The 26,766-nt window shown below is 37.9% G+C and overlaps 1 protein-coding gene across 14 annotated transcripts in view; it reads right to left on the bottom strand.

Moving 5' to 3' along the window:
* The window catches only part of DTNA (dystrobrevin alpha), a 301,963-nt gene that overhangs the window by 57,834 nt on the left and 217,363 nt on the right, over positions 1-26,766 (bottom strand). For 13 of the 14 annotated variants that reach the window (XM_040984874.1, XM_040984877.1, XM_040984867.1 and 10 more), the window contains 5 exons: positions 25,302-25,515; positions 12,402-12,487; positions 5,252-5,406; positions 3,006-3,111; positions 346-512 (listed from right to left, as the gene is read on the bottom strand). In XM_040984874.1, coding sequence (XP_040840808.1) covers positions 346-512; positions 3,006-3,111; positions 5,252-5,406; positions 12,402-12,487; positions 25,302-25,515 — 728 coding nt within the window. The remainder of the gene's footprint in view (positions 1-345; positions 513-3,005; positions 3,112-5,251; positions 5,407-12,401; positions 12,488-25,301; positions 25,516-26,766) is intronic. The other variant, XM_040984880.1, reaches the window with a different exon arrangement.

Here is a 26,766-nt window from a genome sequence, read left to right as displayed (position 1 = left end):
ATGAAACTTGGAAAAGATCTCAACTTACTGTGAAAGCCTTATGTTCCAGAAAGTCAGTACTATTCAGTTATTATTTACATCATTGTTGAATGATCTATATTCCAAGAAATAACAATTTAAGTCTTCCTTTATTATTTCTAAATTCTAAGTCTGGAAAAGCTACATTGGGTTCAGATAGAATCAATGAGAAATGCTAGTAGGCTGGGGAGATGGCGGAGAAGGAGGAAGTAACATTCAGCTTGGAGTGGAAGGTAAGTCTGTCCCTTTTGTCACATCCTTGAAACCCCATTCACTCCAGGCAACACTCAACACTCAACTCTGAGCATCGCGTGGCCCTCGCCTTACCCATGATGTGTACTCTTTCATTTGGTGCTGGTTGCTGTGGGAACCACTGGCATGTCCCCTCCAGAAGCAGTCCTGACAGAGCTGGTAATTGTGACACTGTTGGCATCGGTAGCGAAATCCCATCATACTCTCACTGTGGCAGTAGGAGCACTCCACTGGATGGAAGACTAAGGAAGAAAGTACATGAAGACAAAAGAAGAAAACAAAACTATGAACTAGAATACGGACAAACACAGCCTCTTAGGAGTGCATTTTTCTGCTGAGAGCCATGACGGCAGGTGATAGTTGACTTTTACTCAGAGAAGCATTTATTTCTGGCATCTACCTACATGGTCAAGCATATGTGGTTGGGGGTGAGATACAAGAAATCAAATAGGATGAAAGTTAGGTGTCCTAAATGATACCAATCTCTGTGATGGCACTGACTCTGCTGCTACCTCATACTCCACAAGAATTTCAATGACCTTTTCCCCAAACTGCTGTCTGTCTCCAGGAGACTAGCACTGTTCTCTGAAAGCCTCAGAAGCACCAAACATGAACACAGTTGAACATTCAGTAGGGGAGGGGAAGGAAACTGCTAGAGAAGTGAAAAGTAGGAGGGAAAGAACGGAAAGGGAAACGGGGTGATGTGAGAGACTGAGCTGCTTTTCTAAGTGGAGTGATCAACAGGTTAATTTTATCTAGGTTTTCCTTTGTGAAAGCAGGTGGAGAGGGCTCCAAAAAGAGATATGAGTTATCTGGATCAAGTGGTTTAGAAATTTAATTTATTTTCATTTCAACTGGAGAGAGGGGGAAGGAGGGAGAGAAAGTAAAAGGGAAAGAGAGAGAGGGAGGGAGGGAGGGAGAGAGGGAGAAGAAAGGAGGGAGGAAGGGAGAGAGAGGAGAGAAAGAGGAGAGAAAGAGAGGAGAGAGGGAAGGGAGAGAGGGAAGGGAGAGAGAGAGAGAGGGAGAGAGAGAGGGAGGGAGAGAGGGAGGGAGAGAGGGAGGGAGGGAGGGAGGGAGGGAGAGAGAGAGAGAGAGAGAGAGAGAGAGAGAGAGAGAATATCTCTTTTATTTGCTGGTTCACTCTCAAAATGCCTGCACTCCAAAACCTAAGCAAAGGCACGTGTAAGTCAGTAGCCTGAAACTCGTTGTGGTCTCCAGCATTGGCAGGACCCAGGCCCTTGGGCCTTGATACCTCTGCCCTCAGGATGTGCATTACAAGAAACTGGAATGGAAATAGGGCAGGACTGGAACCCAGGGATGCGGGTATCCCAGGTGGTGACTTAACAATTACACCAATGTTCATCCCTGAATAGAGTTCTTACACTTTATTTGGCAGGAAATTAGAATTTAAAGCAGGCAATGTTAACTAGCTGGGATCTGAAGTTTGTGAATGATTAAATCCAAGCAGTTATCTATATGCTGAGAGTCAGAAATAACAGAGCAGCACTTGCCTTTGACAATATTCTGCGACTAACCAGCCAGGAAAAATAATGCCAATTGGTATAAATGAAAATAAACAGCAAAATGAAAAGATAAGGACATGATCATTCTGAAAGCTTTATCCTCCTAAGCAGACATCATGATCCCCCTTTTCTGGCTCTCAGAAAGGTGAAGGTAGACTTGACTCCAGGGACAGCTGCTCTGGGGCAGTGTCCAAGAAACTGATCTGCAGCAGGAAATTCTGGGAGTGAAGGAATGAAATTACAGCTTTACGACAGGAACTGTAAACAGTCATCTCAGCTCATCCTACACACTGATGTGGGCCTTGATTGTGCTGTGCTTCTGAGCATTGAATGAGAAGCCTTCAAAACAAACAAATAACACCTCCCCAAACTATGCTTGTTAGTGATGGCAGAGAAACTAACAAGTTCACTCCTTACATTTCTTCCATGAGAAAAGGGAATAAACTCATTAAATAATGAATAAAGCAGATGCAAACATTCTGAATGAGAATTTTAAAATAAGCTAACTTTAGCCTCACTACATATTTTAAAATTATAAAGAAATCAGTACTTTAAAAGATACAGGGGATGAATGATTTACTATTTAAATTTGGAAATTTTTCATTGCTAATGAACAAATAAAGACATCCAAAGATTAGATGGAAACAACTGTTTTGCATTTAGATTCCTCTAAATCTTGTCCTGATCTATCGATGTAGATAAATCTGTAGTAATTATTTCCATCTTTATTCACTTTAAAAAAGTATACTGTGAAAGTTACAGTACTCTTATTTTTTACATAAATACAACTACTGAGAATAAAAATGGAGTGTGTGAGTAAAGATTAGTAAGTTGCTATCACCTAGCTTTTCCCATCACTCGCTCACATATTCCTGGTTGCATGTTTAGGAAGAAATAATGCCATGTATTCCAACACCAGAGATTCAGACCTAAAACAAATACCAGAAAAGTATAGTGCCCTTACTGAATTTTTTTTTCCTATGTACTAATGCTTTATTTTCTCTCAGTTTATAACTGACAGGTTACTGACATGGATTTGGTAAGTTTTAAACTTTGTGGTATTCCAATAAGGCTTAACCGATCCTTTCTGTCCTAAACAAAAACTAGGGTTGCTAAATAGACTTGCCTAAAAACAATGATCTGAGTTTTACACACCTGATGGCTTGACTTCAATTACTTTAAATGTGCCATTGCACAGCAGCCACTACTTACCATTTTCAACATTTGCCAGTCGATGTAGAAGAGGCAACCAGACCAGGCATTGTGGAGGGGGATCTGACATGAGTGTGTCCAAAAAACCATTTAATGTGACTTTTTTCTGTATGAAAAGCACAAAAATTTAGGACAGAGACTACTTAATTCACTGCTATGTACATGTTACTTGCAAATGGAGACAGAAAGTACTCAAACTCTTGACATATGAGGAAACAGAACTTGGAAATATGTTATTAAACTAGTTTAGAATAGAAAATATTGACTGTTGTTTGTGCCTAAAGCATACATTGGGCTGGATTATCTGCACAACGCTGAGTTGTTTGTATCATTATTAAAAAAGCAATTCTGAGAGCATCACTTATATATAAGTATGAGCGTGCATGAGGGTACCAAGAAAAGAGGAAGAACTAAAATTATCCAGAGAATAATGTATTATGCCCTTCCACAGTTGTAGAACAAGTTCCTTGACAAAATAACAATATATAAAGAAAGATTTTTAATTTCATTTCTATGTAATAATGAAGTGATTATACCAAGTTTTATCGCACAATACTGACATAAACTGTTTGTAATCAGAGTTATAGGCAAGATGCTGAAATTGCTTCATATTCACTAGGATGTGGTGGAAATATGTTGCAAATAGCAGAATATACTAATCTTATTTAAAAATAAAAAGCTAATTTATAAAAAATATTTTGTCTATACTAAATCTTCAAAAATTAGTGTCAATGTAAATTTATCTATTTAACAATCGAAGGCCCTAAGGTTTTTCAAAGTACATATTGAATTAATGTGGTATATAAAGAATGAGTTCCTTTTAAATCTTCCTCAAATACTTAGCACTTAGTAGCTAATATGAATAATTCTGCTATATAATATTAGGAAGGAACACTATTTGGAAGGAAGCATTTTTCTCTTTTAGAAGCTGATGATCTAAAATTTACAAAATTCTTTCCTCCTTTATATCTATTATCCTCTCAATCCAGTCTGCTACTGTCTCATTATTCTGCTCTTTTCTGATGTAAAAAAGAATGCATTTTATCTGTTTCCTTCACATTGAGAAAAATAAGAATGTCTAATAATATAAATAACAAATTACATATTTGTATGTGTATTTTATTTGAAAATTAGAGCTAGAACATCAAAGTGGAAGGACGAACTTTCTATTGTAAAATGAGACATCAGTTTTGAAAATGTGTAGTGTCTTCTTAGGCCCATACATGACACTACTGCTTGGAATACAGTGAACAACTGTTGTGTTATTCCTTAATGAATCTTTTACTACCAGTAGATATTTATAAGCTTTCTTATAATACTAAATATTTTAAAGTGTTTATAGGGTCGCTAGCAACCTTATTGTTACATGGTATAAGTAATGGAATAATATCTTTTTTAAAAAGAAGCTACCATAATTTATGTAGCTAAAAAGTAGTGTTTTTGAAAACAATAACTTGAGTTGGCTTGAACTTTTTCCAAGGAAGTATTTCAGACAATTCTTGAATATTAGCATTCCAATACTTAGTTTAGGTGGTCTATAAAATACAAAAACTGTTCTTACTCTTTTTTGTGTATTTTCTCTTTTTTGGACTTCTAATGATCTTACTCATTTTGATATTTTATTACATTGGCAAAAATCATTGTTGGAAATATTTGAAATGTTATGCTTTTGACATGTATACATTAGGGATTTAAATAAAATCAAACAATGGGCCAGACTATAGGATCTTTCAAAAGCCACTTTGAACATGGCAACATCATATTTAATTCTTCTGAAATACATAGACCCCTTTAAGTAACCTCTCGTTAAGTTTGAATGACACATATTCCAAGAGCCTTTTAGAGCATAACACAGCATTGTGGTGATTCCTTTCTTGTTTTTTTTTTTTAAACTAAATAAGTATAGCTTGATGCTGGGGCTCCCTGTGTCAAAGGAGTATGAGTAGAAACCGAAGTGATGTTCACAGTATTGATATTAAGGGTGCTGGGTTGCTGTGAGGGCGAAATTAGAAATCAAAAGCCAAGAATTCAGGCTTCTGCCTGCTCCATGGTCAGGGCACACCACCTCTAGTCAGCATCTATTTGCTCTGGGTTTAGTTACTAGCTCAGAGCTCCTTTGTGAGTAGCTGGAAATATAATAAAAGTTGTCATCATGACAATTTTGTGTGTCTGTGCCTGCTAATGACATACAGAAAAAGAGCAACTACTGTTTGAGAGATAGTTCCTTAAACTTGTTTATTTCTTACCTGTTGGGAGAAACAGGATTTAGCTGACTGTTCTGTATACCCAAATGAAGGACCTTCAAAAACTGCTGTGGGTAGTTTGAGAACTTCCCGAAGGAATTGGTCGTATCGGCCATAAACCATCACTCCATTGGAGTCAGAAATCATTGAGAAAATATCTTACGGAAGGAAAAGGAAAGATTTATTTATCACATGATAGTTCAACAAATCTGCTGAAAATAAAAAAAAAAGTGATTCACTAAATGTGTTTTTTACGAAAGAATAGTATAAAATTCATGCTTTGAGCTGGCTGAAATATTGTGGCATGAATTTTCTCTGGTAGGCAATACTAACACATAGCATGAACAAACAACTTAGATAAAATTAACTGTTTTATAAGACAGAGACCATTTATTCTGAAGTCAAGGGTGAATGTATCTATAACAATATGTGAAGAATTTGGTACAAATAAAATATGCTTTGTGATTGTGAAGTGAAATAAAAATATGCCATTGTAAAAATTAGGGGAAAAATAAATAAGGAAGGAGGGGGGAAAAAGGAGACAGGATGGGGAATGTGGGCTGAAGGGAGGGGAGGGAGGGAAGTACCACTACGCTCCTAAATCTGCCTCATGAAATATGGGAAATTCGTTCACTTTATACAGATTTAAAAAAGAAAACGTTATGACCTCATCATTTGAAATAGAAAAAAAATTACTACAAAATTGAGGGGTATGTGTATAACATTTGTCCATCTATAATACTATTAAAACTTTTGGGTTTTGGTTTAAGAATTTTGAAAAATGCAAGACAAAAGGGGGATAAAGATGTAATAACAAAACTTGATTAACTCCTCACAGAACTAGAAAATTCTCTAGTAATCATGGCATTCCAGTGGAAAACACAGACTTATAGGAAGGGATCCTTTGGCCCCTGCAGTGCAGATGGAGTTTGGCCAAATGCATAATCAGCAAGGTACAGCCAAGTTCTGGATTCCTCTGCTACGGGCTCGAGGTTTCACTGAACCTCTGCTCTTCAGTGTAAGCCACTGTGTGCATGCAGTGAATGTTAATGGTAGACTTTTTTTTTATAGTCTTTCATACCTGCTTGGTGGAAATCACTATTGAAATGCGAGGGTTTCCTATTGCATGCATAACTTAACACCATATTAAGTATATTGTCACTAGACCAGCACAGGTTTTTGGGTAAATTGTCATTAAGTTCAAAGTACAGAAGTTCATTTTACACTTAAGCTTTCAAGGTCAAAATGCAATCTGGGAACTTTAGTTTCATAGAGTAATCACATATAAAATATATTATAGGCTTTTATTGAAGGACAATTTGGGGATGCAAGTTAATTCATTTTCTTTAAACACTCCAGTTATGAAGCAATTACAAATTGCTACAAATAGTTTCTTAAGCATGAGACTAAATAAATTCTATCTGGGGCTAATAGATAAAATAAAACTAAATAAAATAAAACTCAAATAATTAGCAATAAAACAACCTTATTATAAAAATAGGCAAAGTATTTATTTAGACACATTCCTAAAGAAGACACCAAAATGACTAGCAGGTATATGAACAAAGAAAGAAATATTATTAATGAGTAGAGAAATGTAAGTCAAAACCACAATGACCATAGTCTATTAGGATAGCTATCATCAAAAAGACAAAAGCTAAGTGTAGGCAAGGATGTGAAGAAAGGAAATTTACACGCTTTTGGCAGGAATGTCACTATGGACAATACTATGGATGTTCTTCAAAAAGTTAAAAACTACAACGAAACCAGATGATCCATCAATCTTTCTGACTGGAATGTATCCAAAAGAAATGAAAGCTCTACGTCAGGGAGGTATCTGTATTTTGATGTTTATTACAGCACTATTCAAACACATCCAGGAAATGCAATCTGTGTCCACGAGTGGAAGAGGAGATAACCAAAGGACTTGTACTTACAGTTATAGGGAAAGAATTAGTTCAAAAGATTTATGATGCAAGATGATAGATAACTGCAGTTAATGATGTCACATTGCATTCTTGAAAAATACAATATATATATATGTCAAATGTCCTCAAACTAAAATTGATAACTATTCAGGTAATACATATATGCACTATCTAGATTTAACCACAAAAGTGAAATAGTTAGATCTAGCTAATTATGTGTATATAATTGTTATATACATCAAAACAAATTATGGAATGATATGTGTAATTTTGTCAACTAAAGTAATGATATTATATCAGAACAGAAAATATTTTTCTCATCCACCTTCACAATACTGCTAATTAATAAGTGTTACCTCTTATGTTCCCTTGTAACTAGTTAAGGGAATTGGTTAACAAGTTAAGGGAACTATAAAATAAACAACAAGAATAAAGTTACTAACAGCAAAAAGTTACAAGTTCCCAATAGAAATTCAAAAATTCCAATTGAAAAGGAGAAAAAGAAACTTAGAAAAAGTAAGTTGATTCTCTTCAGCAGGCTGTTGCTTTTTTTTGTTTCTGAGCAGGCTGGCTGACCATTACGCTTCTATCTTCTAGATTAGGACATATGTTGAACAGTAACCTAGACTTTCAAATATCCCACTAAAAAAATAAAAAAACCTCTTAGATATCTCTAAACAAAATCAGAAGGTGCTAACTGTAAATTCTACATTCTTAAATTTTGATCTCATTTGTGTTGATGAAAGTTTGCTACGTACGCTGTAGCCAAACTAAGGCTGAGCTACTGGGATTTTAAAAAGAAATGAGCGGACTCCAAGGAAGCTTTCAATATCGTATGTATTTATGACTTAGTTTTAAGTCTTCTGTGTTCACATACATACACACATATAAATGTGCTTTAAATATATAATTTATGTATATACATATATATAGTAGAATGATATGTCAGTGATCAAATTATCTAACAAAAATAAAAACACTTACAGTAGGGCTTGGCATAGGGGGCAGAATAGACAAGTTAGTTACTCTTATTAATTTCATATTGCATTGTTTTGTCATTTACCTCACGGGTTTAGGCTCTGCCTGCTCAATCAGATTGTTCTATAAGGTTCCTGGTCATATTCTAAACCACCTTTGTGTTTCTTCCAGCACAATACAACAATAGATATTCTTAAAGTATATTTACTTGAAAGAGTTACAGAGATAGAGAGGGAGACACACAGAGAGAGATATCCTACATCTACTAGTTCACTCCCCAGATGGCTTCAGTGTTCAAGGTTGGCTAGGCTGCAGCCGTGAGCCAGGAACTTCTTCCAGGTCTCCCGCACAGGATCAGAGGCCCCAAAACTTGGGACATCTTCCCCTGCTTTTCCCAGGGGAAAATTAGCAGGGAGCTCAAAGAGAAGTAGAGCATCTGGGATATGAACTAGTGCTCATATGGAATGCTAGCATTCCAGGTGGCAGCTTTACTTACCAGACCATAATGCCAGCCCCAATGATAAACACTTCAGAGAATTTACATTCACTGTTTCATCCAACTATAATGAATTTAACACAGAGAAAACGTATGGAGCTGTGCTAAGTAATGAATAGGATACACAGAAAAATCATAATGTAGCTCTTGCCTCTTGGGCGGCCTCAGTATACTGAGGATAACAGAATCACTTCCAGGTACTCTACAGAAAATGTCACATTACAACAACATAATGTATGGGATGCAGAAGGAACTCAGAGAAGACGCCCAGGGAGAAAATGGGTCAGGGAAGATTTCTTACTGAGATGACTTGAGTTAGTATAACGGACAGGGTGTTACCAGACAGAGATGAGGGGAGTGGACTTTTGGAATTAGGATTGGGCCAATGCATAGGCATGGAGATGAACTAAAGCCCAAAGCACCAGGGCGCCTCTAGCAGTCCACTGTGCCAGGGCCGTGGGTGCACAGCCAGCCACAGCAAGAGCAGAGGCTGAGGTCTGAAGAGAATCAGTGCGCTAATAGAAACTCAATACATAATATTGTATATGCTGTAATGCTAGCCTTTTAGACAAAATAAAAGCTGTAAAACAGCAGTATATATCAAAACTTACAGTGTCATATGTAGACTTTTTAAGACCTCAAAGACCCCCAGGAACCCCAAAGTGCACCAAAGTAGACATGTAAACAAGTATTCCAATCATTGAAACAGTAGTGTGTGACTGAACCAAGGATAATGTGACCAATAGGAAGTATCCTGGATCTATTTACTTAGGTTACCATATCAGACACGTTCCTTTCCTAGGCTGGATTAATCATGTACCCTGGAGTTACACAAAGAACACTGCACATCCGTTAGTGGTGGTCCTCAGCACTGAACATCATGACACAACTTGCAGCTGTTATTTCTTGTTTTAAAAAATCAACTTCAATTTCCTGTTGTGTTTTTTTTTTCTTTTAAAACTTCCAATTTACTTTCAACCAATTATTCATAGTCTTTGGTTTCTAAGGGACTGGTTGGAGCAAACTAAATATCCTTCATCCCTATGTACAAAACAGAAAAGTAGCCAAATCAGCACAGCTGGCATATTGGCTTAGAGTAAGAAAAATTTATATTTCCCTATACACAAAAGAAGACAGGAGTTTGGATGTTTATACTCCAAAGAAATATTAAATGCTTGAAAGGATAAATATATCCAGACTGGACATTATATAATGTAACAAGTAATAAAACATCATATAGTACTCTGTAAATAGGTACAGTTTTTGTTAGTCTGTTAAAATCTCAATTAAAAAAAAACTAGAAAAATTTAAGGAAGGGAAGACAAAATCCCCACACTCTGAATATATTCTATACTCCTTTGTTTTTCTTTTTATGTGTTACAAAAGCAATGCCAGCAATCTTGCACTCACCTGGTCTATCAATGAAAATAAAGTAAGCAACAGACTACTTAATCTCTTCATCAGGAGTGGGCTACGTCTCATTCAGTCAATAACGATTGCTGTGGTTAGATACTGGCGACTAAGACTATTCATTTTTCTTGGTATTTTGGAAAAATGCCTTGAACCAATGGCTTTTAGCTAAATTGTTTTTAGTCAAATTGCTCTCAACCAAGTCACTGTGATCCACCAAAACCACCTCCCTGGAATTTACTTAAGAACATGTATTGCTCTGGGACCACTGCAGCCATGGTTCATTCCTACCAGTGTCTGGGATGAACTTGAAAGGCTGGGGCGCCTTTGGAGCAAGTCGTGACTTCTCCTCCCCTGTGCAGGAGGGGGAAACTAGAGCCGGAAGACAGAAAATGTCTGGTCCTTAAGGAGACAGTATTTTGATACCTGTTTATTTATGAAAACAACGTTACATATGTGGACATGTTTTTCAAGATTCTCAGCATAAATGAGGTCAGCAGGAAAGGCCCTTAGGGATTTCTTCCTCTGCCTTGGTTTGTTTTTTCTAAATGCTCTATTCCTAGCCTAACCCTGTATAAAAAATGCTTTTGGGATTACTCTGAAGCTATTTTGTTTAAAACTGAGAGGTGGTGGAGAGAAGATAGAGAAGGCGAGAGGATACACACACCAGGATCTCAATCCAGTTCTCCCGTATGGGTGCCAAGAACCCAATTACTTGAGTTATTGCTTCTGTCCACATTAGTAGGAAGCTAAGATCAGCAGCCTGAGCTGGGTAGTTCACCCAGGCACATTGATACGATTATGGATGAACTCTCACTTCTGAAAGCACAAAACAAGATAAAATCAAAAAAGCAAATGCCTTTGACAAGTTACAGTTTAGCTATTATCTTTCAGCTGAGTTCTCTGTGTTTCCTTTTCTGTATCTTCTAAACTGATGAAAGAGAAGCTAAACTAACTCTCTGAGGATCTGGTTGGGCTGCCCCGAGTCCTGGTCATTTAGTTCTTCTGTGGTCCCTGGAAGCCAGGAAAGCTCTTTGGTCACCTAGGCTTTGCTGTCCATTTCACTTGTTTGCTGGCCCATGAGAGAGCGTCCCTCCAGGATCATGTCTGTGGAAATCCCAAAGGGACAATGGGGCTTTTTGTTTGCTTGTTTGTTTTATTGATTTGTTTCATTTTTCCTGTATCTTCATTTTTCTCTTGGTGGCTTGAGAAGCATGGGATAAAGTTGGTAGATAGGCAAAGGGGGGAGAAAAGTAGGTATGGACAGGTTGTCAGTTCCTGAAGGCTGCAGCTTCAGATGTATCTAGCAAAACCCTCAAACAGGGATGGCGAAGGGAGCCAAGCACCACAGAAGTGAAGTGATGTTAACAAATTAACTCAGCAGTTCAGTCATATAGCTGGGCTGCGGGCTGCACCTCCTAATTCTATGGCAGCATCCTTTCCAACCCTGCTTTACCATCCAGACTCATAATATTCAGAAGGAAATGCAGGGTTAGGTAGAAATTTTTCTTTAAAATAGAAGTGCCAAGATTGTAAATGAAAATGCTTGACTCCCTCCCCACCCTTTGTGTGTTGAATCAGAAATTTTGAAGGGCAGACTCAAAATTTTGTTTGAAAGGGATGTCTGAGTAATTCCCACATAAAGCTTCAGAAGCATTGATGTAAGAAAAAACGGGATTAAAATCCCAGCACCAACTTGGCTGTGCGATTTTCTTTGTGTTTGAGCTTCAGCTTTTTTAACTGAACAGATAAATTTAAAAAAGCCACATTGTGGTTTTAGTTAACAAACTTTACTTTGTTTAGTGACAAAAAGTACATAAAAGCCCATAATCACTTAGTGTCCTTCAGCTACCATGTCTTGATTGGCATCTAGTTAATTTTGTTTATACTATTTCTTTGTAATTCCTGTATCTGTGCCCTGGCAGCTTTGGAACGTTTGAAGTCACCAATGATTTGAAAAGCACTGGGTTGAGAAGAATGTTAAAATGTGCTGGGTTTTAGAATATTTCCAGGGCATGGCTGACCAGTCTGGTCCTGATGCACTTAAAATGATGAACTCACTGAAAGTTGGCACAGCACAAAGAATATGCATTTCACATTAATATCATAAAGAGTCCTGATGGTACTCAACAGGTTATAAGGAATGATAATCTATAATCAAAAATGGTTTTTGTTAATATTTTTTCTAATATGTAAAAAATTCCAATGACAGAATCTAAAGATCAGCAAAGAATGCATTTCAAACTATTCAGGCAGGATGAGGAAAAAAAATGGGCAGGAGTACGGGAGAGGACATTTAGTAGGTAGGGGATATGAAGAGACACAACGAAGAATAACTTACATCTTAATTTGTCCATGATCTTCCCTCCACACAATGTGGCTAAAGCCATTTTGACAGCAAATACTGAAATTTTACCATGGCCTTCCCTGTTTAATAACAGAAAAACAGATATCATTTAGAATACTTCTAATAATAAGGCTTGACATTTTCCATTCTGAGGAAATCACAGGACACATAGCTGCACACATTATGTGAATAAATCCATTTTAGAAAAGTTGTAAATACAGTCCAACCATATTCAAACTACCTATTCAATGTTTCCTTTTTTACAAAAAGACATAACAGAGTAATCCAGTGTACTCTCTGTATCGGTGTCATTTGCTCAAAGCTTGGATAGGGGATGGTTGTGATGGGGTATCAAGCTAATCCTCCACTTCTGGTGCCCACATCCCAAAATAAGGGCAATTCATGTCCTGACTGCTTCCCTTCCAATCTAGCTCTTTGCTACTGGGAACATTGGATGGCTAAAGTCCTGGGGACTCTGTTACCCATGTGGGAGACCCAGAAGAAACTCTTGGTTCCTGGCTTGCAGTGGGCTCCACTCTGTGACCACCTGAGAAGTGACCTAATGGATGGAAGTCTCTGTCTCTCCTCGCCTACATACACGCCTCTCAAATAAAAATGAACAAATATATAAAATAAAGCAAAATGAAACTTGGGTTGGATGCCAGAAAACAATATAGGAGCTAAATATGGATCTAAATAACAAAAATATGCTTTTCATTTGGTTTCACAAAATAATTTTGTGCATGATGATTCCAGTTTCTATAACTTATTTGTACAAGGATTTGGAGACATCATTCTTTTTTGGTCACAGAATTCCTGAACTTGAAGTTGAGGTAACCACGGGGACTTCCTCAATACATGTAGTTTTTTGCTACCATTTTCTACTGATATATTTACTTTTATCTTTATAAGATCAAACAGAATGTATTTTTTGATTGTTTTCATGATACAGTTTTTAGGCATGGGGTTTATCCCTCCCCATCTTCTTCCTTCTTCATTGTCTCCTCCCACCATTTGCCCCATGCTTTCATAATAGTATAGTCCCCTAATGCAAGTTTTAAGTTCAACTTTCCCTTTTAAAAAGATTTGTTTTTATTAGAAAGGCAGATATATAGAGAGAGGAAGAGACAGAGAGCAAGATCTTCTGTCTGCTGGTTTACTCCCCAAGTGGTGGCAAGAGGCAGAGTTGAGCCAACGTGAAGCCAGGAGCTAGATGTTTCCTCTGGGTCTCCAACATGGGTGCAGGGTCCCAAGGCTTTGTACCATCCTCTACTGCTTTCCCAGGGTACAAGCAAGAGGTTGGATGGGGGAGCAGCTGGGATACGAATTTGTGCCTATATGGGATCCTGGTGCACTCAAGGTGAGGATTTAGCTGCTAGGCTATTGTGCTGGACCCAAGCTTAGTTTGCACATATTTAAATGTGCCATGACTTTGTAAGTACTTCCTTTTGAAGAAGAGGAGGCATTTCACAGGGTCAAAAGTAAGAATGCTATCTGAATGATCCTCCTCCCACCTAGATGACACACGTACTGCCAACTCTTCATTGATTCAGGAAGCATAAAAAATACTGTTCTTTGTAACATGTGAAGAAATATACTAGTGTTTTGGCTGAAGCATTTTCTAGCAAGATTAAACTGTTGAATCTTACATCCTTGGAACATGAAAGCATACTATGTTAATTTCTTTCACAGTTGCTAGTCTTAAGAATGATCCAAGGAATTATTTAAGATAGTAAAGTAAGTAAAATCTGTAATGGCAATACTTTACCATATGGAATGAATCATTTATATGAATAAGGTTCACACACTTGATACATTAGAAGAATGAAATATGGGCCTAATGGGTAAAGCGATGTTGGTATACCATATGAATGCCAGTTTTGAGTCTGACTGTTGCACTTCCATTCCAGCTCCCTGCTAACGTGCCTGGGAAAGCAGTGAGAAATGGCTGAAATCCTTGGGCCTCTGCATTCACACTGGAGACCTAGAAGAAGCTCCTGCCTCTTCGTTTTGGATAGGCCCTGTTCCAGACTTTGTGGACATTTGGGCAATGAGCCAGAAAATGAAAGATCTCTCTCTCTACCTCTCCCCACTCTCTGTAACTGTCTTTCTGCCATTCAAATAGATAAATCTTTTAAAATATGGTCAATAAATATGTCTTTGTACTTTACCAAGCCACAGACACAGTCATGGATTATTAACCTTTGTGGATGTCATTCTTAGTGTAGTAACTACAATAAGATGAGCCAGATGCAAATTTAACCCAACTCTTTATTAGTAACTCTCCTTTATATTGCTAAACCTGGACACCAAATTTATACAAATACTGGTGAGAAATGTCTAGTTGGGTACCTCAAGCTTAAAATAGGAGTCTTCAAAAAGTCAATGGAAAGCATTATAAAAACACATGGATTTTTAAATATACATAGATTCTAATATTTTTGCACTAAAGTAAACTTATCTTTTATTTCAGTTTTTTCCAACAACTTTTGGAGGCACTCTTGTGGAACTCTGTCTTTACAGAGACCTTCCCTAATACTTGGAGAAATCCTTATAGCATCCTTTCTTCCTTCTCCATTCTCCTGCTGGTCAGAACCACTCTGTTTATAATTACCCCCAAATAAACCCAGAGGCAGGGGTCTTTGATTAATTTCTCTTTCTTAATTTATTACTTACCAGGGTCAAATGCTTGGGATACTCTATTATACCTCATAACTTTTTTGAATCCAGTCTCATCTCTCCATTTCCACTATCATTGCTTCTATCAGCTCTTTCCTTCATGCAATAATAACTGCTGAAGTGAGTCCTCTGCTCGGACCACAGATCTGACCAGGTTATGCTCTTGTTTAAAACTCTCGTTTGCTTCCTTTTGCAGATAGATCATTGAGCGCGTTTTCTTACAATGCTGGCTTACTCATGAAAAGAATGAAGCTCTTTTTCTCATAATGTTCAGTGTTACCTCCTCCGAGCTCTCCTGCTACATTTCTGTTGATGCACCCCACACCACAGTCCTGTTGCTCAGTGTATCCTGACCTTTGCCTTTCCCATGATGCTCTGTACAGAACCCTCTTACCCATTAATCAAGATGCTGCCCTATATCAGTCAGCCAGATCTGAAAAGAGATTTTCTTCTTGGATGTCCACAATCAGATAATCACATTCTCCTTTACTTTTTTTCAAAATTTATTTATTTTTATTGGACAGTCACATATACAGAGAAGGGGAGAGACAGAAAGATCTTTAGTCTGCTGATTCAGTCCCTATGTCGCTGGAGCTAAGCTGATCGAGGTCTCCCACAATGGTGCAGCGTCCCAAGGCTTTGGGCCATTCTATACTGCTTTTCCAGACCACAAGCAGGGAGCTGGATGGAAAGCAGGACCGCAGGGACACGAACTGGTGCCCATTTGGGATACTGGTGCATGCAAGATGAGGACTTTTAGTCACTAGGCTACCATGCTGGGCCCTCTCCTTTACTTTTAATTGTATATGTAACACATGGCCCACTGAGTAAGCTAGACTATTTTCATCTTTGCAATGTGTTTGACTGCACAGTGTAAGATCATTGGTAGCAAAGATGGTTTGTCTGAATCAGGTGAATTCTCAATGCCTAGGACATTGATTGCCGCAGACAGTGATCAATCTATTTCTTACATTGATAAATATTCATAACAGTGGCCCTTCAAGTTTGTTCATTCATCAAGCTTTTCAGTAATTTTAGAGCAGGTAGCTTTCACAAAATTGGAATAATTTTTTAAAAGCTACTATATTTAAAATTATTCTTTGACCTTTAATTTCCCAATGGCATGGGTATTAAAAAGTATGAAACATTTCACTTCAGGAAATAATTGGCTTCTTAAGCCAAAATATAGCTCAACTATTGAAAACAGAGAAGTCCACAAAGCATGGGAGATTGGGAATTGGCAATGAGAACCCTTTAAATACAGAGGAATTGAGAAGCATTGTAGGTGAGACTGTGACAGTAATACATGCATCTTTCAATTCATCAGAGGGAGATATTTTTTTTAAGATTCATTTTATTTTTATTGAAAAGTTAGATCTACAGGGAGGAGAAGACACAGACAGGATGATCGTCCTCCACTGATTCACTCTCTAAGCAGCCACAGTGGCTTGAGCTGTGCCAATCCGAAGCCAGGAACCCAGAGCCTCTTTTGGATCTCCCATGCGAGTGCAGGGTTCCAGGGCCGTGGGCCGTCCTCGACTGCTTTCCCAGGCCACAAACAGGGAGCGGAATTGGAACCAGGGCTGCTGGGATTCAGAACCAGTGCCTATATGGGATCCTGGCATGTGCCAAGTGAGAACTTTAGCCGCTAGGCTTCTGAGACGGGCCCAGAGGGAAAGATTTTAACTCAAGGAGAGGATTGAGTACAGATGACATTGGAACAGAAAGTTGTCCAAAGCAGGGAAATGATAATAGCTTACAGGTGAATTCTTAAACCTTCGCTGTTAATGAGGAAGATCACAGAGAGATTGTTAGTTCTGCACTGTTCCTAGAAATAGAAGATTAATCACATTAAAAAAAAAATCGAACAGTGATTGTATCAGAGCTACTCAGCCAAATGGACACAATAAATCTGTATAAATGATCAAGTACAAGGAGGCTGACTGTGAGCTTTGCAGGAGCTCAAGGGTGAAATCAGGCCACTGGAACCTATTGTTATGCAAGCTACTGTGCCATATGGCCAAGTGACCCTTGTCACGAAGGAGGATTCGGGGTCTGCAGGGATTTAGATCAAGGTAAACACATCCACACTAAATGGGTTCAGAACCTGCTCCCCTTTGGCACAGGATACATCTTTAAGGAGTTGAAAGAGAGTGATACAACCCACTCTGGAATGAAGAATGGGCACCAAAACGACAACTGCCCCCTTTAATAAACACTTTTAGCAAGAAGAATAATCTCCTATGCAAAGATCGTTACTTAAATAAAGTCGCCCTGGCATCAGTCTCTATTTTCCTGGGAAAAAAGAATTGGTGGGGACACTGGGACGTGGAGAAATTGGCATCCTGAAATGAGACATCCAAAAGCTGTGCCAGCCAGGAATCATCATTCGCTGGGATCAATCGTGTTTTCAGCTAAAACTCAGGAAGCAAAAGTGAGGAAGTGTGGGGACGGAGGAAAACAGATTGTCCCTCACAGCCTGGGAATGTGGCGACACCGGGATGAACATAAAACAAAAACAAAAAAACAATTGTAATTCTTTTCTTGCTTCTGTGAAAAGTTGTGAAAGAATACCTAGGATTTGATGAGCAGTTTGAACTGGTACCTTAAAAAGTCATAACGAAGTTGCTAGAGAGTGTTCCCAGCAGAACCAAAGGCTTTGGAGTTGGTGTGAGGCAGATGTCTTGACTTTACCCAGGAGTGGGATTGTTCAGTCATATGGTAGTTCTGTTTTTAGTTTTTAATGAATCAGAGTACTTTTTCTACAACAACTGCAACTAATTAGCACTCCATGTCTTTCCATTTCTTCTCCAAAACTTGTTATCTTCTGTCTTTTTGACAACAGCCAAGCGTACCAGAGTCAGATGATATATCATTGTTGCAGATTTCATTTCCATTTCCTTCGGTGTGATACTGCATTTTCTTTATTTTTCATGAAGGCTATTGGCACATCTTCCTTTGGGAAATGTCTGTTTAGTCCTGCCATTTTATTTTTTTAAAGATTTATTTTATTTTTATTGGAAAGTCCGATACGCAGGGAAGAAGGTCTTCCGTCCTCTGATTCACTCCTGAAGCTGCTACAACGGCCGGAGCTGCATCTATCTGAAGCCAGGAGCCAGGAGTCTCTTCCAGGTCTCTCATGTGGGCACAGGATCCCAAGGCTTTGGGGTATCTGCTACTATTTTCCCAGGCTACAAGCAGAGAGCTGGATTGGAAGTGGGGTCGCCGGGATTACAACCAGCTCCCAAATGGGATCCCAGCAAGTGCAATAGAGGACTTTAGCTACTAGGCTACTGCACCTGGCTCAATCCTGTTATTTTGATTTAATTACTTTTTGTTACTGAATAGAGCTTCTTCTATATTCTGGCAATTAACCTCTTGCCAAATGTATAGTTTCAAATGTTTTCTCCATTAAGTAGACTGTCTTTTCACTCAGTCAACTGCTTGCTTTGCTGTATAAGAGCTCAGTAGATGGATAAAAACAGGTTGTCTGCTTTTGCTTCGATTCTGGTGCTTTTGGGGTTTGATCCAGAAAATCCTTGACCACTCCAATGTCATGAATTTCTTTCCCTATGATTTCTTCCAATAGCTTCAGCTTCCATGCTTAAATTTTTATCTTTGTTTTACTTTGAGTTGATTTCTACACACAGTGAGAGATATGGCCCAGCTTCACTCTTCTGTATGTAGATATCCAATTTTCCCAGCGCTATTTATCAAAAAGACTGTGTTTTTCCAATGGATGCTCTCAGCACCGTTGTCAAACAGCCGTTGGCCGTAGATGTGCTTTTATCTAATGCTATTGTTTTTGTTTTGTTTCATTGATCTATGGGCCTTGTTTTATGCCAATATCATGCTGCTTAAAGAACTGATTGAAAATAGAAGGAAATCACTTACTTTTCAGTTAAAATAAATGCAGAATGACTGTGTAAATAGTTATTTTAAGGCCCCCAATACAACTGTGACACTAGATTGTCTCCCATTGCTTATTCCTATGATGTCATGACACTCGGAAAGAACAGAAGGTTAGAGTCGTGATTGCAGCTGAAGGACTATATTATTGTGAAACACAGAGGGTAATGGAAAGGGGAGGAGGAGGAGGAGGAGGAGGAGGAGGGAGAAGCCTATCCCTACAAAACTGTATAATGGAAAAAAAGAATAGACAATAGTTGTTTCAAAGTGTGATTCATCATAACAAAGAGTGAACAGGTGCTTCAGTCTGGGCTGGGTTTTGTATGATCTTACAAAAAGACCGACTGACTTCTTTTATGGAAATATTTTACTTGGAAGAAAAAAATATGCTTTGGACCAGAAGGGATGATAATGAATAGATATTGATAGGTTATTGATGGAAGGCTCAACTAAGAACAGAATGTAGTTTTTCTAACTGCCAAGAGAGCTCAGTATTTGAAATGACAGCATCTCATGAGAAATCCCAAGACCTGAAACTGAGACTTAAATTCTACCTCATGATTTCTTAAAGAAACAGGGAAAATTAGTTCTCCATTTAACAGCTAAGATCAGAAGCTCTTTCTTGATATAGTTTACCAAAACAACGCTGAGCCATTTTTTGTAAGCAGAGGCACAGCACTGAAACTAAGCCTTCACCCACATTTTAGTGGATTCATTAACTGAAACAATAACATCCACTCCTGTGTTTCCACGAGAAGCTTCATCTGTGAATTATTTCATTCACAGGATTGCTGATTTAGACACTCAAATATTTATTGTCTTGGTCCTAATGAAGAAAAAATATTCATTGAAGAATAAGATCTGGCTTCTACCTTCCATTTCTTCACAATCTACTAGACAGAAAGGGTTAAAGCGGGTTAATTTTAATTTAATTAACTTGCACATTTTTGCAAGAGGCCATCTCATCTCACTTCATCTTATCTGTTTTTCCCCAGGCTATGCAAGCATTTAGACCATCTCAGGCTCTCAGCCTGTCTTAAATTAATGAACAGACTAAGGGAGAGACATGCTCTGATTTGTCATTTAAGATTTCTATTGAGAAGTATGAAGTGTTTACTAAGTTTCAACGATTGTCATTATAATCCTTATTATTGGATTGCGCAGTTACATGATGCGCTTGATTCAGAAGTGATTACATAATAATTGTCCTGGCTGTAGTAGGCCCTGGCAAGTCTTGGAGCCTTCCATGAGGTTAGCAAATAATCTTAGAAAAGAAGTCCTCCTAGTTCTGGGTCAGATGAATTTGCAGTTTCTTCAGAATGAAAGGGGCCAACACTGCTTCATACTTCCCTTTGTCCTTTAATATTTTCTGTGCCGTTCACCCAACATATAAATGTGGTAGAAGATAAGAGTAACAATTATAAAAATTCTTAGGAAGGTGATTTCATTTTAGTGACATGTAAGACTCTAGAGCAAAGTATTTTCTGTCAGAACAAAGTTTTAGTTACTAGAGAGGGTTTATAGACATCTTGAATTTAAGATGTGCCAAAATAAAAAATCATTGAATCAAGTAAAAATTGTTTTAAATAACTAGTTTTAATCATAAAGATGATGAAAATAAAAGAACATTTGGTTTTAGATAACCCTTGTGTCTTCCCTTTGTTTTCACACGTAGTGGCAAATATGAACAATACATTTTGTGGCTCACAGAAAAACGGCTGTGTACTTTGAAGTGCTTCTTGCATTAAATATCAGAATCATTATTAAAATTCAAAAGGCAGAAGGATTTTGGCAGAGTTCCAGAGTCATTTCAAATCCAACATTTGAAATAGTGTTGTGGTCTCTCTTACAGCATTGGGAACTCAGCAGTGGGAGTGACTGCTCAAAAGGCTTACCAAGATGCAATATGTCAAACAAAGAAGAAAACACCAAGAATTTGTATTCTCTGCCTAAGATTATTACACAATGGATTTGTCGTTCTAGATAGCTGTCATAAAGCTGACTTCAATGCTACAAGATAAAACTTGTTAAGTCTAAATATTTCTTTATTTTAGATATATGCACTCTTTCAAATACGTCTAAATGCCACAAACTGGAAAGGTTATGAATGTGAACAAAACAAACCATATCCTGTGCTATGTGAGAAAAATCTGGGAGAGAAAAAGCATACGTTAATTCTCATTTCAAAAAATGAAACAGAAATCATGTATCAAGTTCCTTCTGGAAATTGATTTTCCCCCACTTATCTCATCTAGTATGAAGCTGTGTGAAATACAATATTATTTCACCTGTCCGCATCTTAGTTCCACCATCTTCTCATCTTACAACATTAAAAATAGTGCCAAACAATAATACTGCTGGCTTGCTGAGTACTTTTCTTTTTAAAAGGTGTATTTATTTTTATTAGAAAGGCAGATATAGAGAGGGAGAGATGGAAAGATCTTCCATTTGTTGATTCACTCCCTTAGCATCACAAGCGTCAGGGCTAAGCTGATCTGAAGCCAGGACACAGGAACTTCTTCTGGGTTTTCCACATGGGTGCAGGATCCCAGGGACTTGGGCCATCCTCTACTGCTTTCCCAGGCCACAAACAGGGAGCTGGATGGGAAGTGGAGCAGCCGGAACATGAACTGATGCTCATATGGGTGCGGCAGATGTAAGGCGAGGGCTTTAGCCAATAGGTTATCCTGCTGAGCCCTTACTGAATACTTCTTAGCTATTATTATAATTAGTATTATCATTATAGAATCAGCATTATGACCTTAGCATGACCTCTGAAAATAGGATTTATTTTTGTACTACTATGATTTTTGAGTGCCTGAATGTATATAAAAATGGTGTTTACTAAAAAGAAGATGACTATCACATCATGTACTTTATGAGGGACTGTCCTAAGAAGTAGAATACTACTGGGTTAAAATGAGAGTCAGTCTAGAGCACAGTTGTTGTTGCTGTTTCCCTGGGAGGTGGGAAGAAAGCAACTGAAGTATATTGAAATTTTATTGACAAGCAAATCACCCACATTAGTAATCACAACCAGTCAATATATTGAATCTGAGTCTAGATGAGCTGGACTTGGTCTTGGTTTCACTCTGAAGAATAGGCAGGACTTCTATCAGAAAAAGAATAAAAGGACAGTAGGGTGACATGAACTAAGAAAAGATCAACCTCTAATCTCCATCCACTGATTTATTCTCATGCTCGGTATGGCCTCAGAGGCCATTCATTCGAAGACATTGTCCCTAAAGTGACTTGAGGAGAGTCACCATTCGCACTAGGGGCAGGCTGATTTGGGGGATATACAGGAGAGAGACCAGAGGAAGCTCAGACTATTGCTAAGATTTGTTCATTTTCCATCCCTCCTCAGCTTTGCTCTCTTCTTCTAATTTCCTTTTTCCTACCCTCTCTAAGCATATTTATTCATTTCCCTGGAGATCTGAGGAAAACGGACTTCTTGGAAAGCTTCTTGGAAGCTTGGAAAGAATCTGTTAAAAAAATCACTGCCTGGGCCACCTCCCTGTTGGGAATTCAGCTAGTTTTAGAAGGAAAGTCAGGAAGAATAAAAAATACTCTAGAGTGAAGGCACTTTCTCTTCAATGATAGAATGTCAGGATGGATGTAGGTCACTGGCATCAAGCGTTACCTCTTAACACTGTCCAAATCATCCTCTACATGTAGTTGTGGACCACGACTTCAAAGAGGCTGACTTGATCAAAGAGCAGGAAAGCCTTGCAAACGAGAATTGATGATAATGTGCAGTAAGAACCCTTGTGAACTGTGAATCATATTTTCTCGGGGATAGAGTGCAGAGGAATGCGATTCTTTTGGGATTGTCGTTGTAGGAAACTGAGTCTGGTTTCCATGAGTACATCCACATATAGTGAGCTTTGATCTTCATTGCAAGATAATACTCAGTTTATTTTGTTTTTCTTTCCCAAGTCCAAATGGTGGGATCTGGTGAATTGTAAGTCACACATACAAAGCAAAAACTAAACCAAAACAAAAGCACCAGAAAACCAAATCCAACCCAACCAAAGAAACCAAAAAGAAAAAAAAAACAAACTAAATTTTGAATGCATATTCTTATTCTTCATATTCTTCATGAGCTACACTGCATGTCCTTTTTAAAAAAAATAACATCTTTAGAATTCAGATCCCTAGGGCACTCTGGATTTAAAAAATATTTGTTTTGCTTATTTGAAAGGCAGAGTGATGGTGGTGAGGGAGGCAGAGATACCTGCTACTAATTGGTTTACTCCCCAAATTCCCATAATAACAGGTGCTGGGCCAAGCTAAACCTAAAGCAAAGAACTCCTAGTCTCCTATTTGGGTAGCAGGAACTCATAGCATAGACCATCATCTGCTGCCTTCCAGGCACATGAGCAGGAAGCTGGATTAGAAGCAAAGCTACATAGAGGCAAGACTCCATTCCAGGCACACTGATATGGATAAAAATCCAATTGGTGATTTAAACTACTATGCCGAAACACCTGCTTCTCCTATTTTTTTTTTAACATTTCTCCCGATTAATTTGTCTATCTAAATATAGCAAATAGGATATAAATCTTATGAATGTTTTAGTGATTCTCTAACAGCACAGGTGATCTTTGCTTTACTAGTATCAGGTTCATTTACTCCGCTAAAACACCGCAGTCTCTTAAACACGTGCCCTTCCTTGTGAGATACATGTCAGAAAGTGATATCAGAGTTCCACACCGGGACTCTGGGAGTTTACTACTAGAAGAAATAGAGTTGAACATTCATTTTATTCTAAAGTTTTTCTTATGATATTCACTTCCAAGCTACATTTCTAGTTAGTTGTACTTCCTGATGGCTTACATTCCACATTTAAAATTCCAAAAGCCAGCAGATGGATATTTCTGGTATCAGTAGAACTGCCTATAATTACTTGCTACAACAAAGGAGAGAAGTGAAATTATCTAGAGGCTAGGGTCTGTGTGTATAAAGGTACCACAATGAAGTTACTGAAAGTGTACATTAAGCACATTCTGTTCTATAAGAGAAGGGACAATATAAATATTTCCTCTGAACATTTCATGAATTGCTTGTTACCTTGGGCAAGACCTTTAGTTTAGCACTCATTGCTCTCAAAATGACTCAGTTATCTCATCGTTAGAGAACATAGCTCTATTTAAAAAAAGAATCTAACCAATATTTCTATTGAAATTGAAAAATCTAACTCTACTAGTTTAAGTCCCATTATTTCACAGAACATTGACTTGTCTGTCAATTTGGCCTGTTTTTATATTTAGGAATCATGTGAAAAGTATTCCTTTAATCTGATTTCTTAAGAATTGTCTCTAGCAATACTTCAAGCTTTGACTGAAATTCTGTTTCTGTTTTTGAATTTTGCATTGTTATAACAAAGAAGTTCCCTGCAGTCTTCAGCTTTAAGTCACAAATCTGTGACATTCCTGTAGAGGGGCCAATATGGAAATGCTATTAGAAAAATTCTACAGCCTGATTCCATTCTGCTGCCTGTCATGTGGAAAATCAGTTTTTCAACCTGTCTGATCACCAGTTGCCATAGCAATTGGGCCAGAGCAGTATATCTAGTTCTAAAGCTCACGTGCACAAAGCAAAGAATGTTGGACTGTTCAATTTAGAGTTATTTCAATTTGAAAATTTCTTAAAGGATGAACACAGTAGACTCATCAATGAATGCTGGTAAAACCATGCAGGAGCAATTGCTTTACCACTCTGGCTTGCAAAGTGACATCTGTTGAATTTTGTTGAGTAATAAAAATGGTATTAATCTGGCTGGAACATCTCTACCATTTGGGAAATAATCTCAAGTGCTGGCCAAAGATGCTAAGCAAACTCTCTTGAGAGTCATAAAATGCAATTGCTGAAAGACCACATTAGTAATTTCCTTTTGTAATATTCAAAACAAGTGTGAAATTTGAGGTAGTGATGCTATTTCCTGACTAGAGGCCCTGGCAGAAGTTCTCTTGAAATTTTAGTCTAAGATTATCACTTAGGGAGACTGTTACACTCCAGGAAACACCATCAGCTGACCTCACGTCTCCATGTCTTCTAGAGAACATGCAATAAGTTAACTCTCAGCGCATAAAAGCTGATTGTCCTTGAACTCCTATGACACTATTTTACTCTCTACTTGCTTCTACAGTATTTAAAATTTGTAGTCAATACACAGATTTCAGTGGCATGAGTAGCTCATGAACAAAAGATATAGTTGCTCTAGAGCATTATTTGAGAGAGAGCAAGAAGTTCAGGAGAAACTAGAGACAAGATAACGAGGAATGATATTCAACGGAAGCTTACGGATCAAAAGCTGCAAGCAGGAAGTTAAGCAGGAGACTGATGGACTGCTCCACGTGGATTTGGTGAGTGGTTGGCATCCGTTTGTTGAGCTGGTAGAAAATGGTGGAGAGTACAGCCTCCAAGCGGGCCACATTGAGTTCTGTGTTTGGGTCCAGGTTGTTCAAGGCATTTTCCCGCAGAGCTTCTATCACATTCCAAATGTCTACCAGGTGCACTACAATCAAAGAAAAGGTGACACATCAATGCACAGGAAGGCAGATGCAACACTTGACTCTTTGCTCTGAATTCCTCATCTGCATTCAGCTATCATGGTGTTGACATAGTTATCTACATGCAGCGTAAGATTGCTAAGACTTTAAGTACAGCATATAATAACAAGAACAGGTAGATAGTTATTTCTATCTTCACAATGGCCCTTGAAATATAGGTGCAATATTCATGTTAAAGAAGAAAACTGAAGATCAAGGAAATTTACTAATACAAAGGTACAAGGCCAGTTAATGACAAAACTGGCATTTAAATCAAAATGCATCTGGCTTAAAAGCATTTCCTCACTATGCATACTGACCTTTCAAAAGTAAAAGATTAACATTTAAATTCTAGTGTTCAAAAGAGTATCAAAATTGCACTTGACTATGTAAAATGCTTTCACTTATTTTTCTATTTTTGTTAAGAGAATGTAGTTTGAGAAAAAACGGAAAGTTACAGTAAGAAAGAATATAAGGAAAAAAAGGAAAAGTTCTCTATATGATTTAGCAGCAGAGCTTAGTGAAGAAGAAGCAGTTTCTTGACTATGCTATTAACTAGTTAAGTTATGTAGGGTTACTTTCCAAAAGATAGTCAGGCTGTCCATTTCTAGTTCCTTCCATGTTTATTCTGAGGTTCTAATGACATCCCAGAAACCATGATCACAACCGAAAAACAGGTTCTTCCTTCCTTCCTTCCTTCAAGTTTCCTGGTGCTCTCTCTGGATTGCATCCATAGTCACTGCCCGGCAGCATGAATCTGTTTTCTGGTCATGATTTTCTAGAATGCCAAATTGCTGTCATCATAGAATATGCACTTTATTTTGGGAGGGTAGCCATATTCTTTTAGTGATAATTTAGTAACTTTTCTTAGTTAGCTTGAGATACATCTATGTTATTAGACATAAGGTCATAATTTTTACTATTCCAAGTAATTGGAAATGATTCATAAAATCATTAAAATATAAAGTTAATAGCTGTGTTCCCACACATTGAAAGTCTCATTGTTTTGAAAAGTAAAGTACTAATTACAGGAGTTGCAAGGCACCAAATGGGGTTATGATACAGTCATCAAGAGACGAGGAGAACCAGCTAAAGCTGGAGAATCTCTATGGTCAGGAGAAGGGTTTGGGTTTTTAAGCAGAGTGTGAAGACAGGGGTTTTAAGCAACACAGGGACAAAATCAGGACTGTAGTCTCAAATTATACCTAGGTGATGAA

The sequence above is a fragment of the Ochotona curzoniae genome, unplaced genomic scaffold (assembly GCF_017591425.1).
Source record: "Ochotona curzoniae isolate NIBS_2020 unplaced genomic scaffold, NIBS_Ocur_1.0 contig_43, whole genome shotgun sequence".
In the NCBI taxonomy this organism is placed as follows: domain Eukaryota; kingdom Metazoa; phylum Chordata; class Mammalia; order Lagomorpha; family Ochotonidae; genus Ochotona; species Ochotona curzoniae.
Note: the sequence above shows the minus strand (reverse complement) of the source record. Positions and strands in the feature narration are given on the sequence as shown.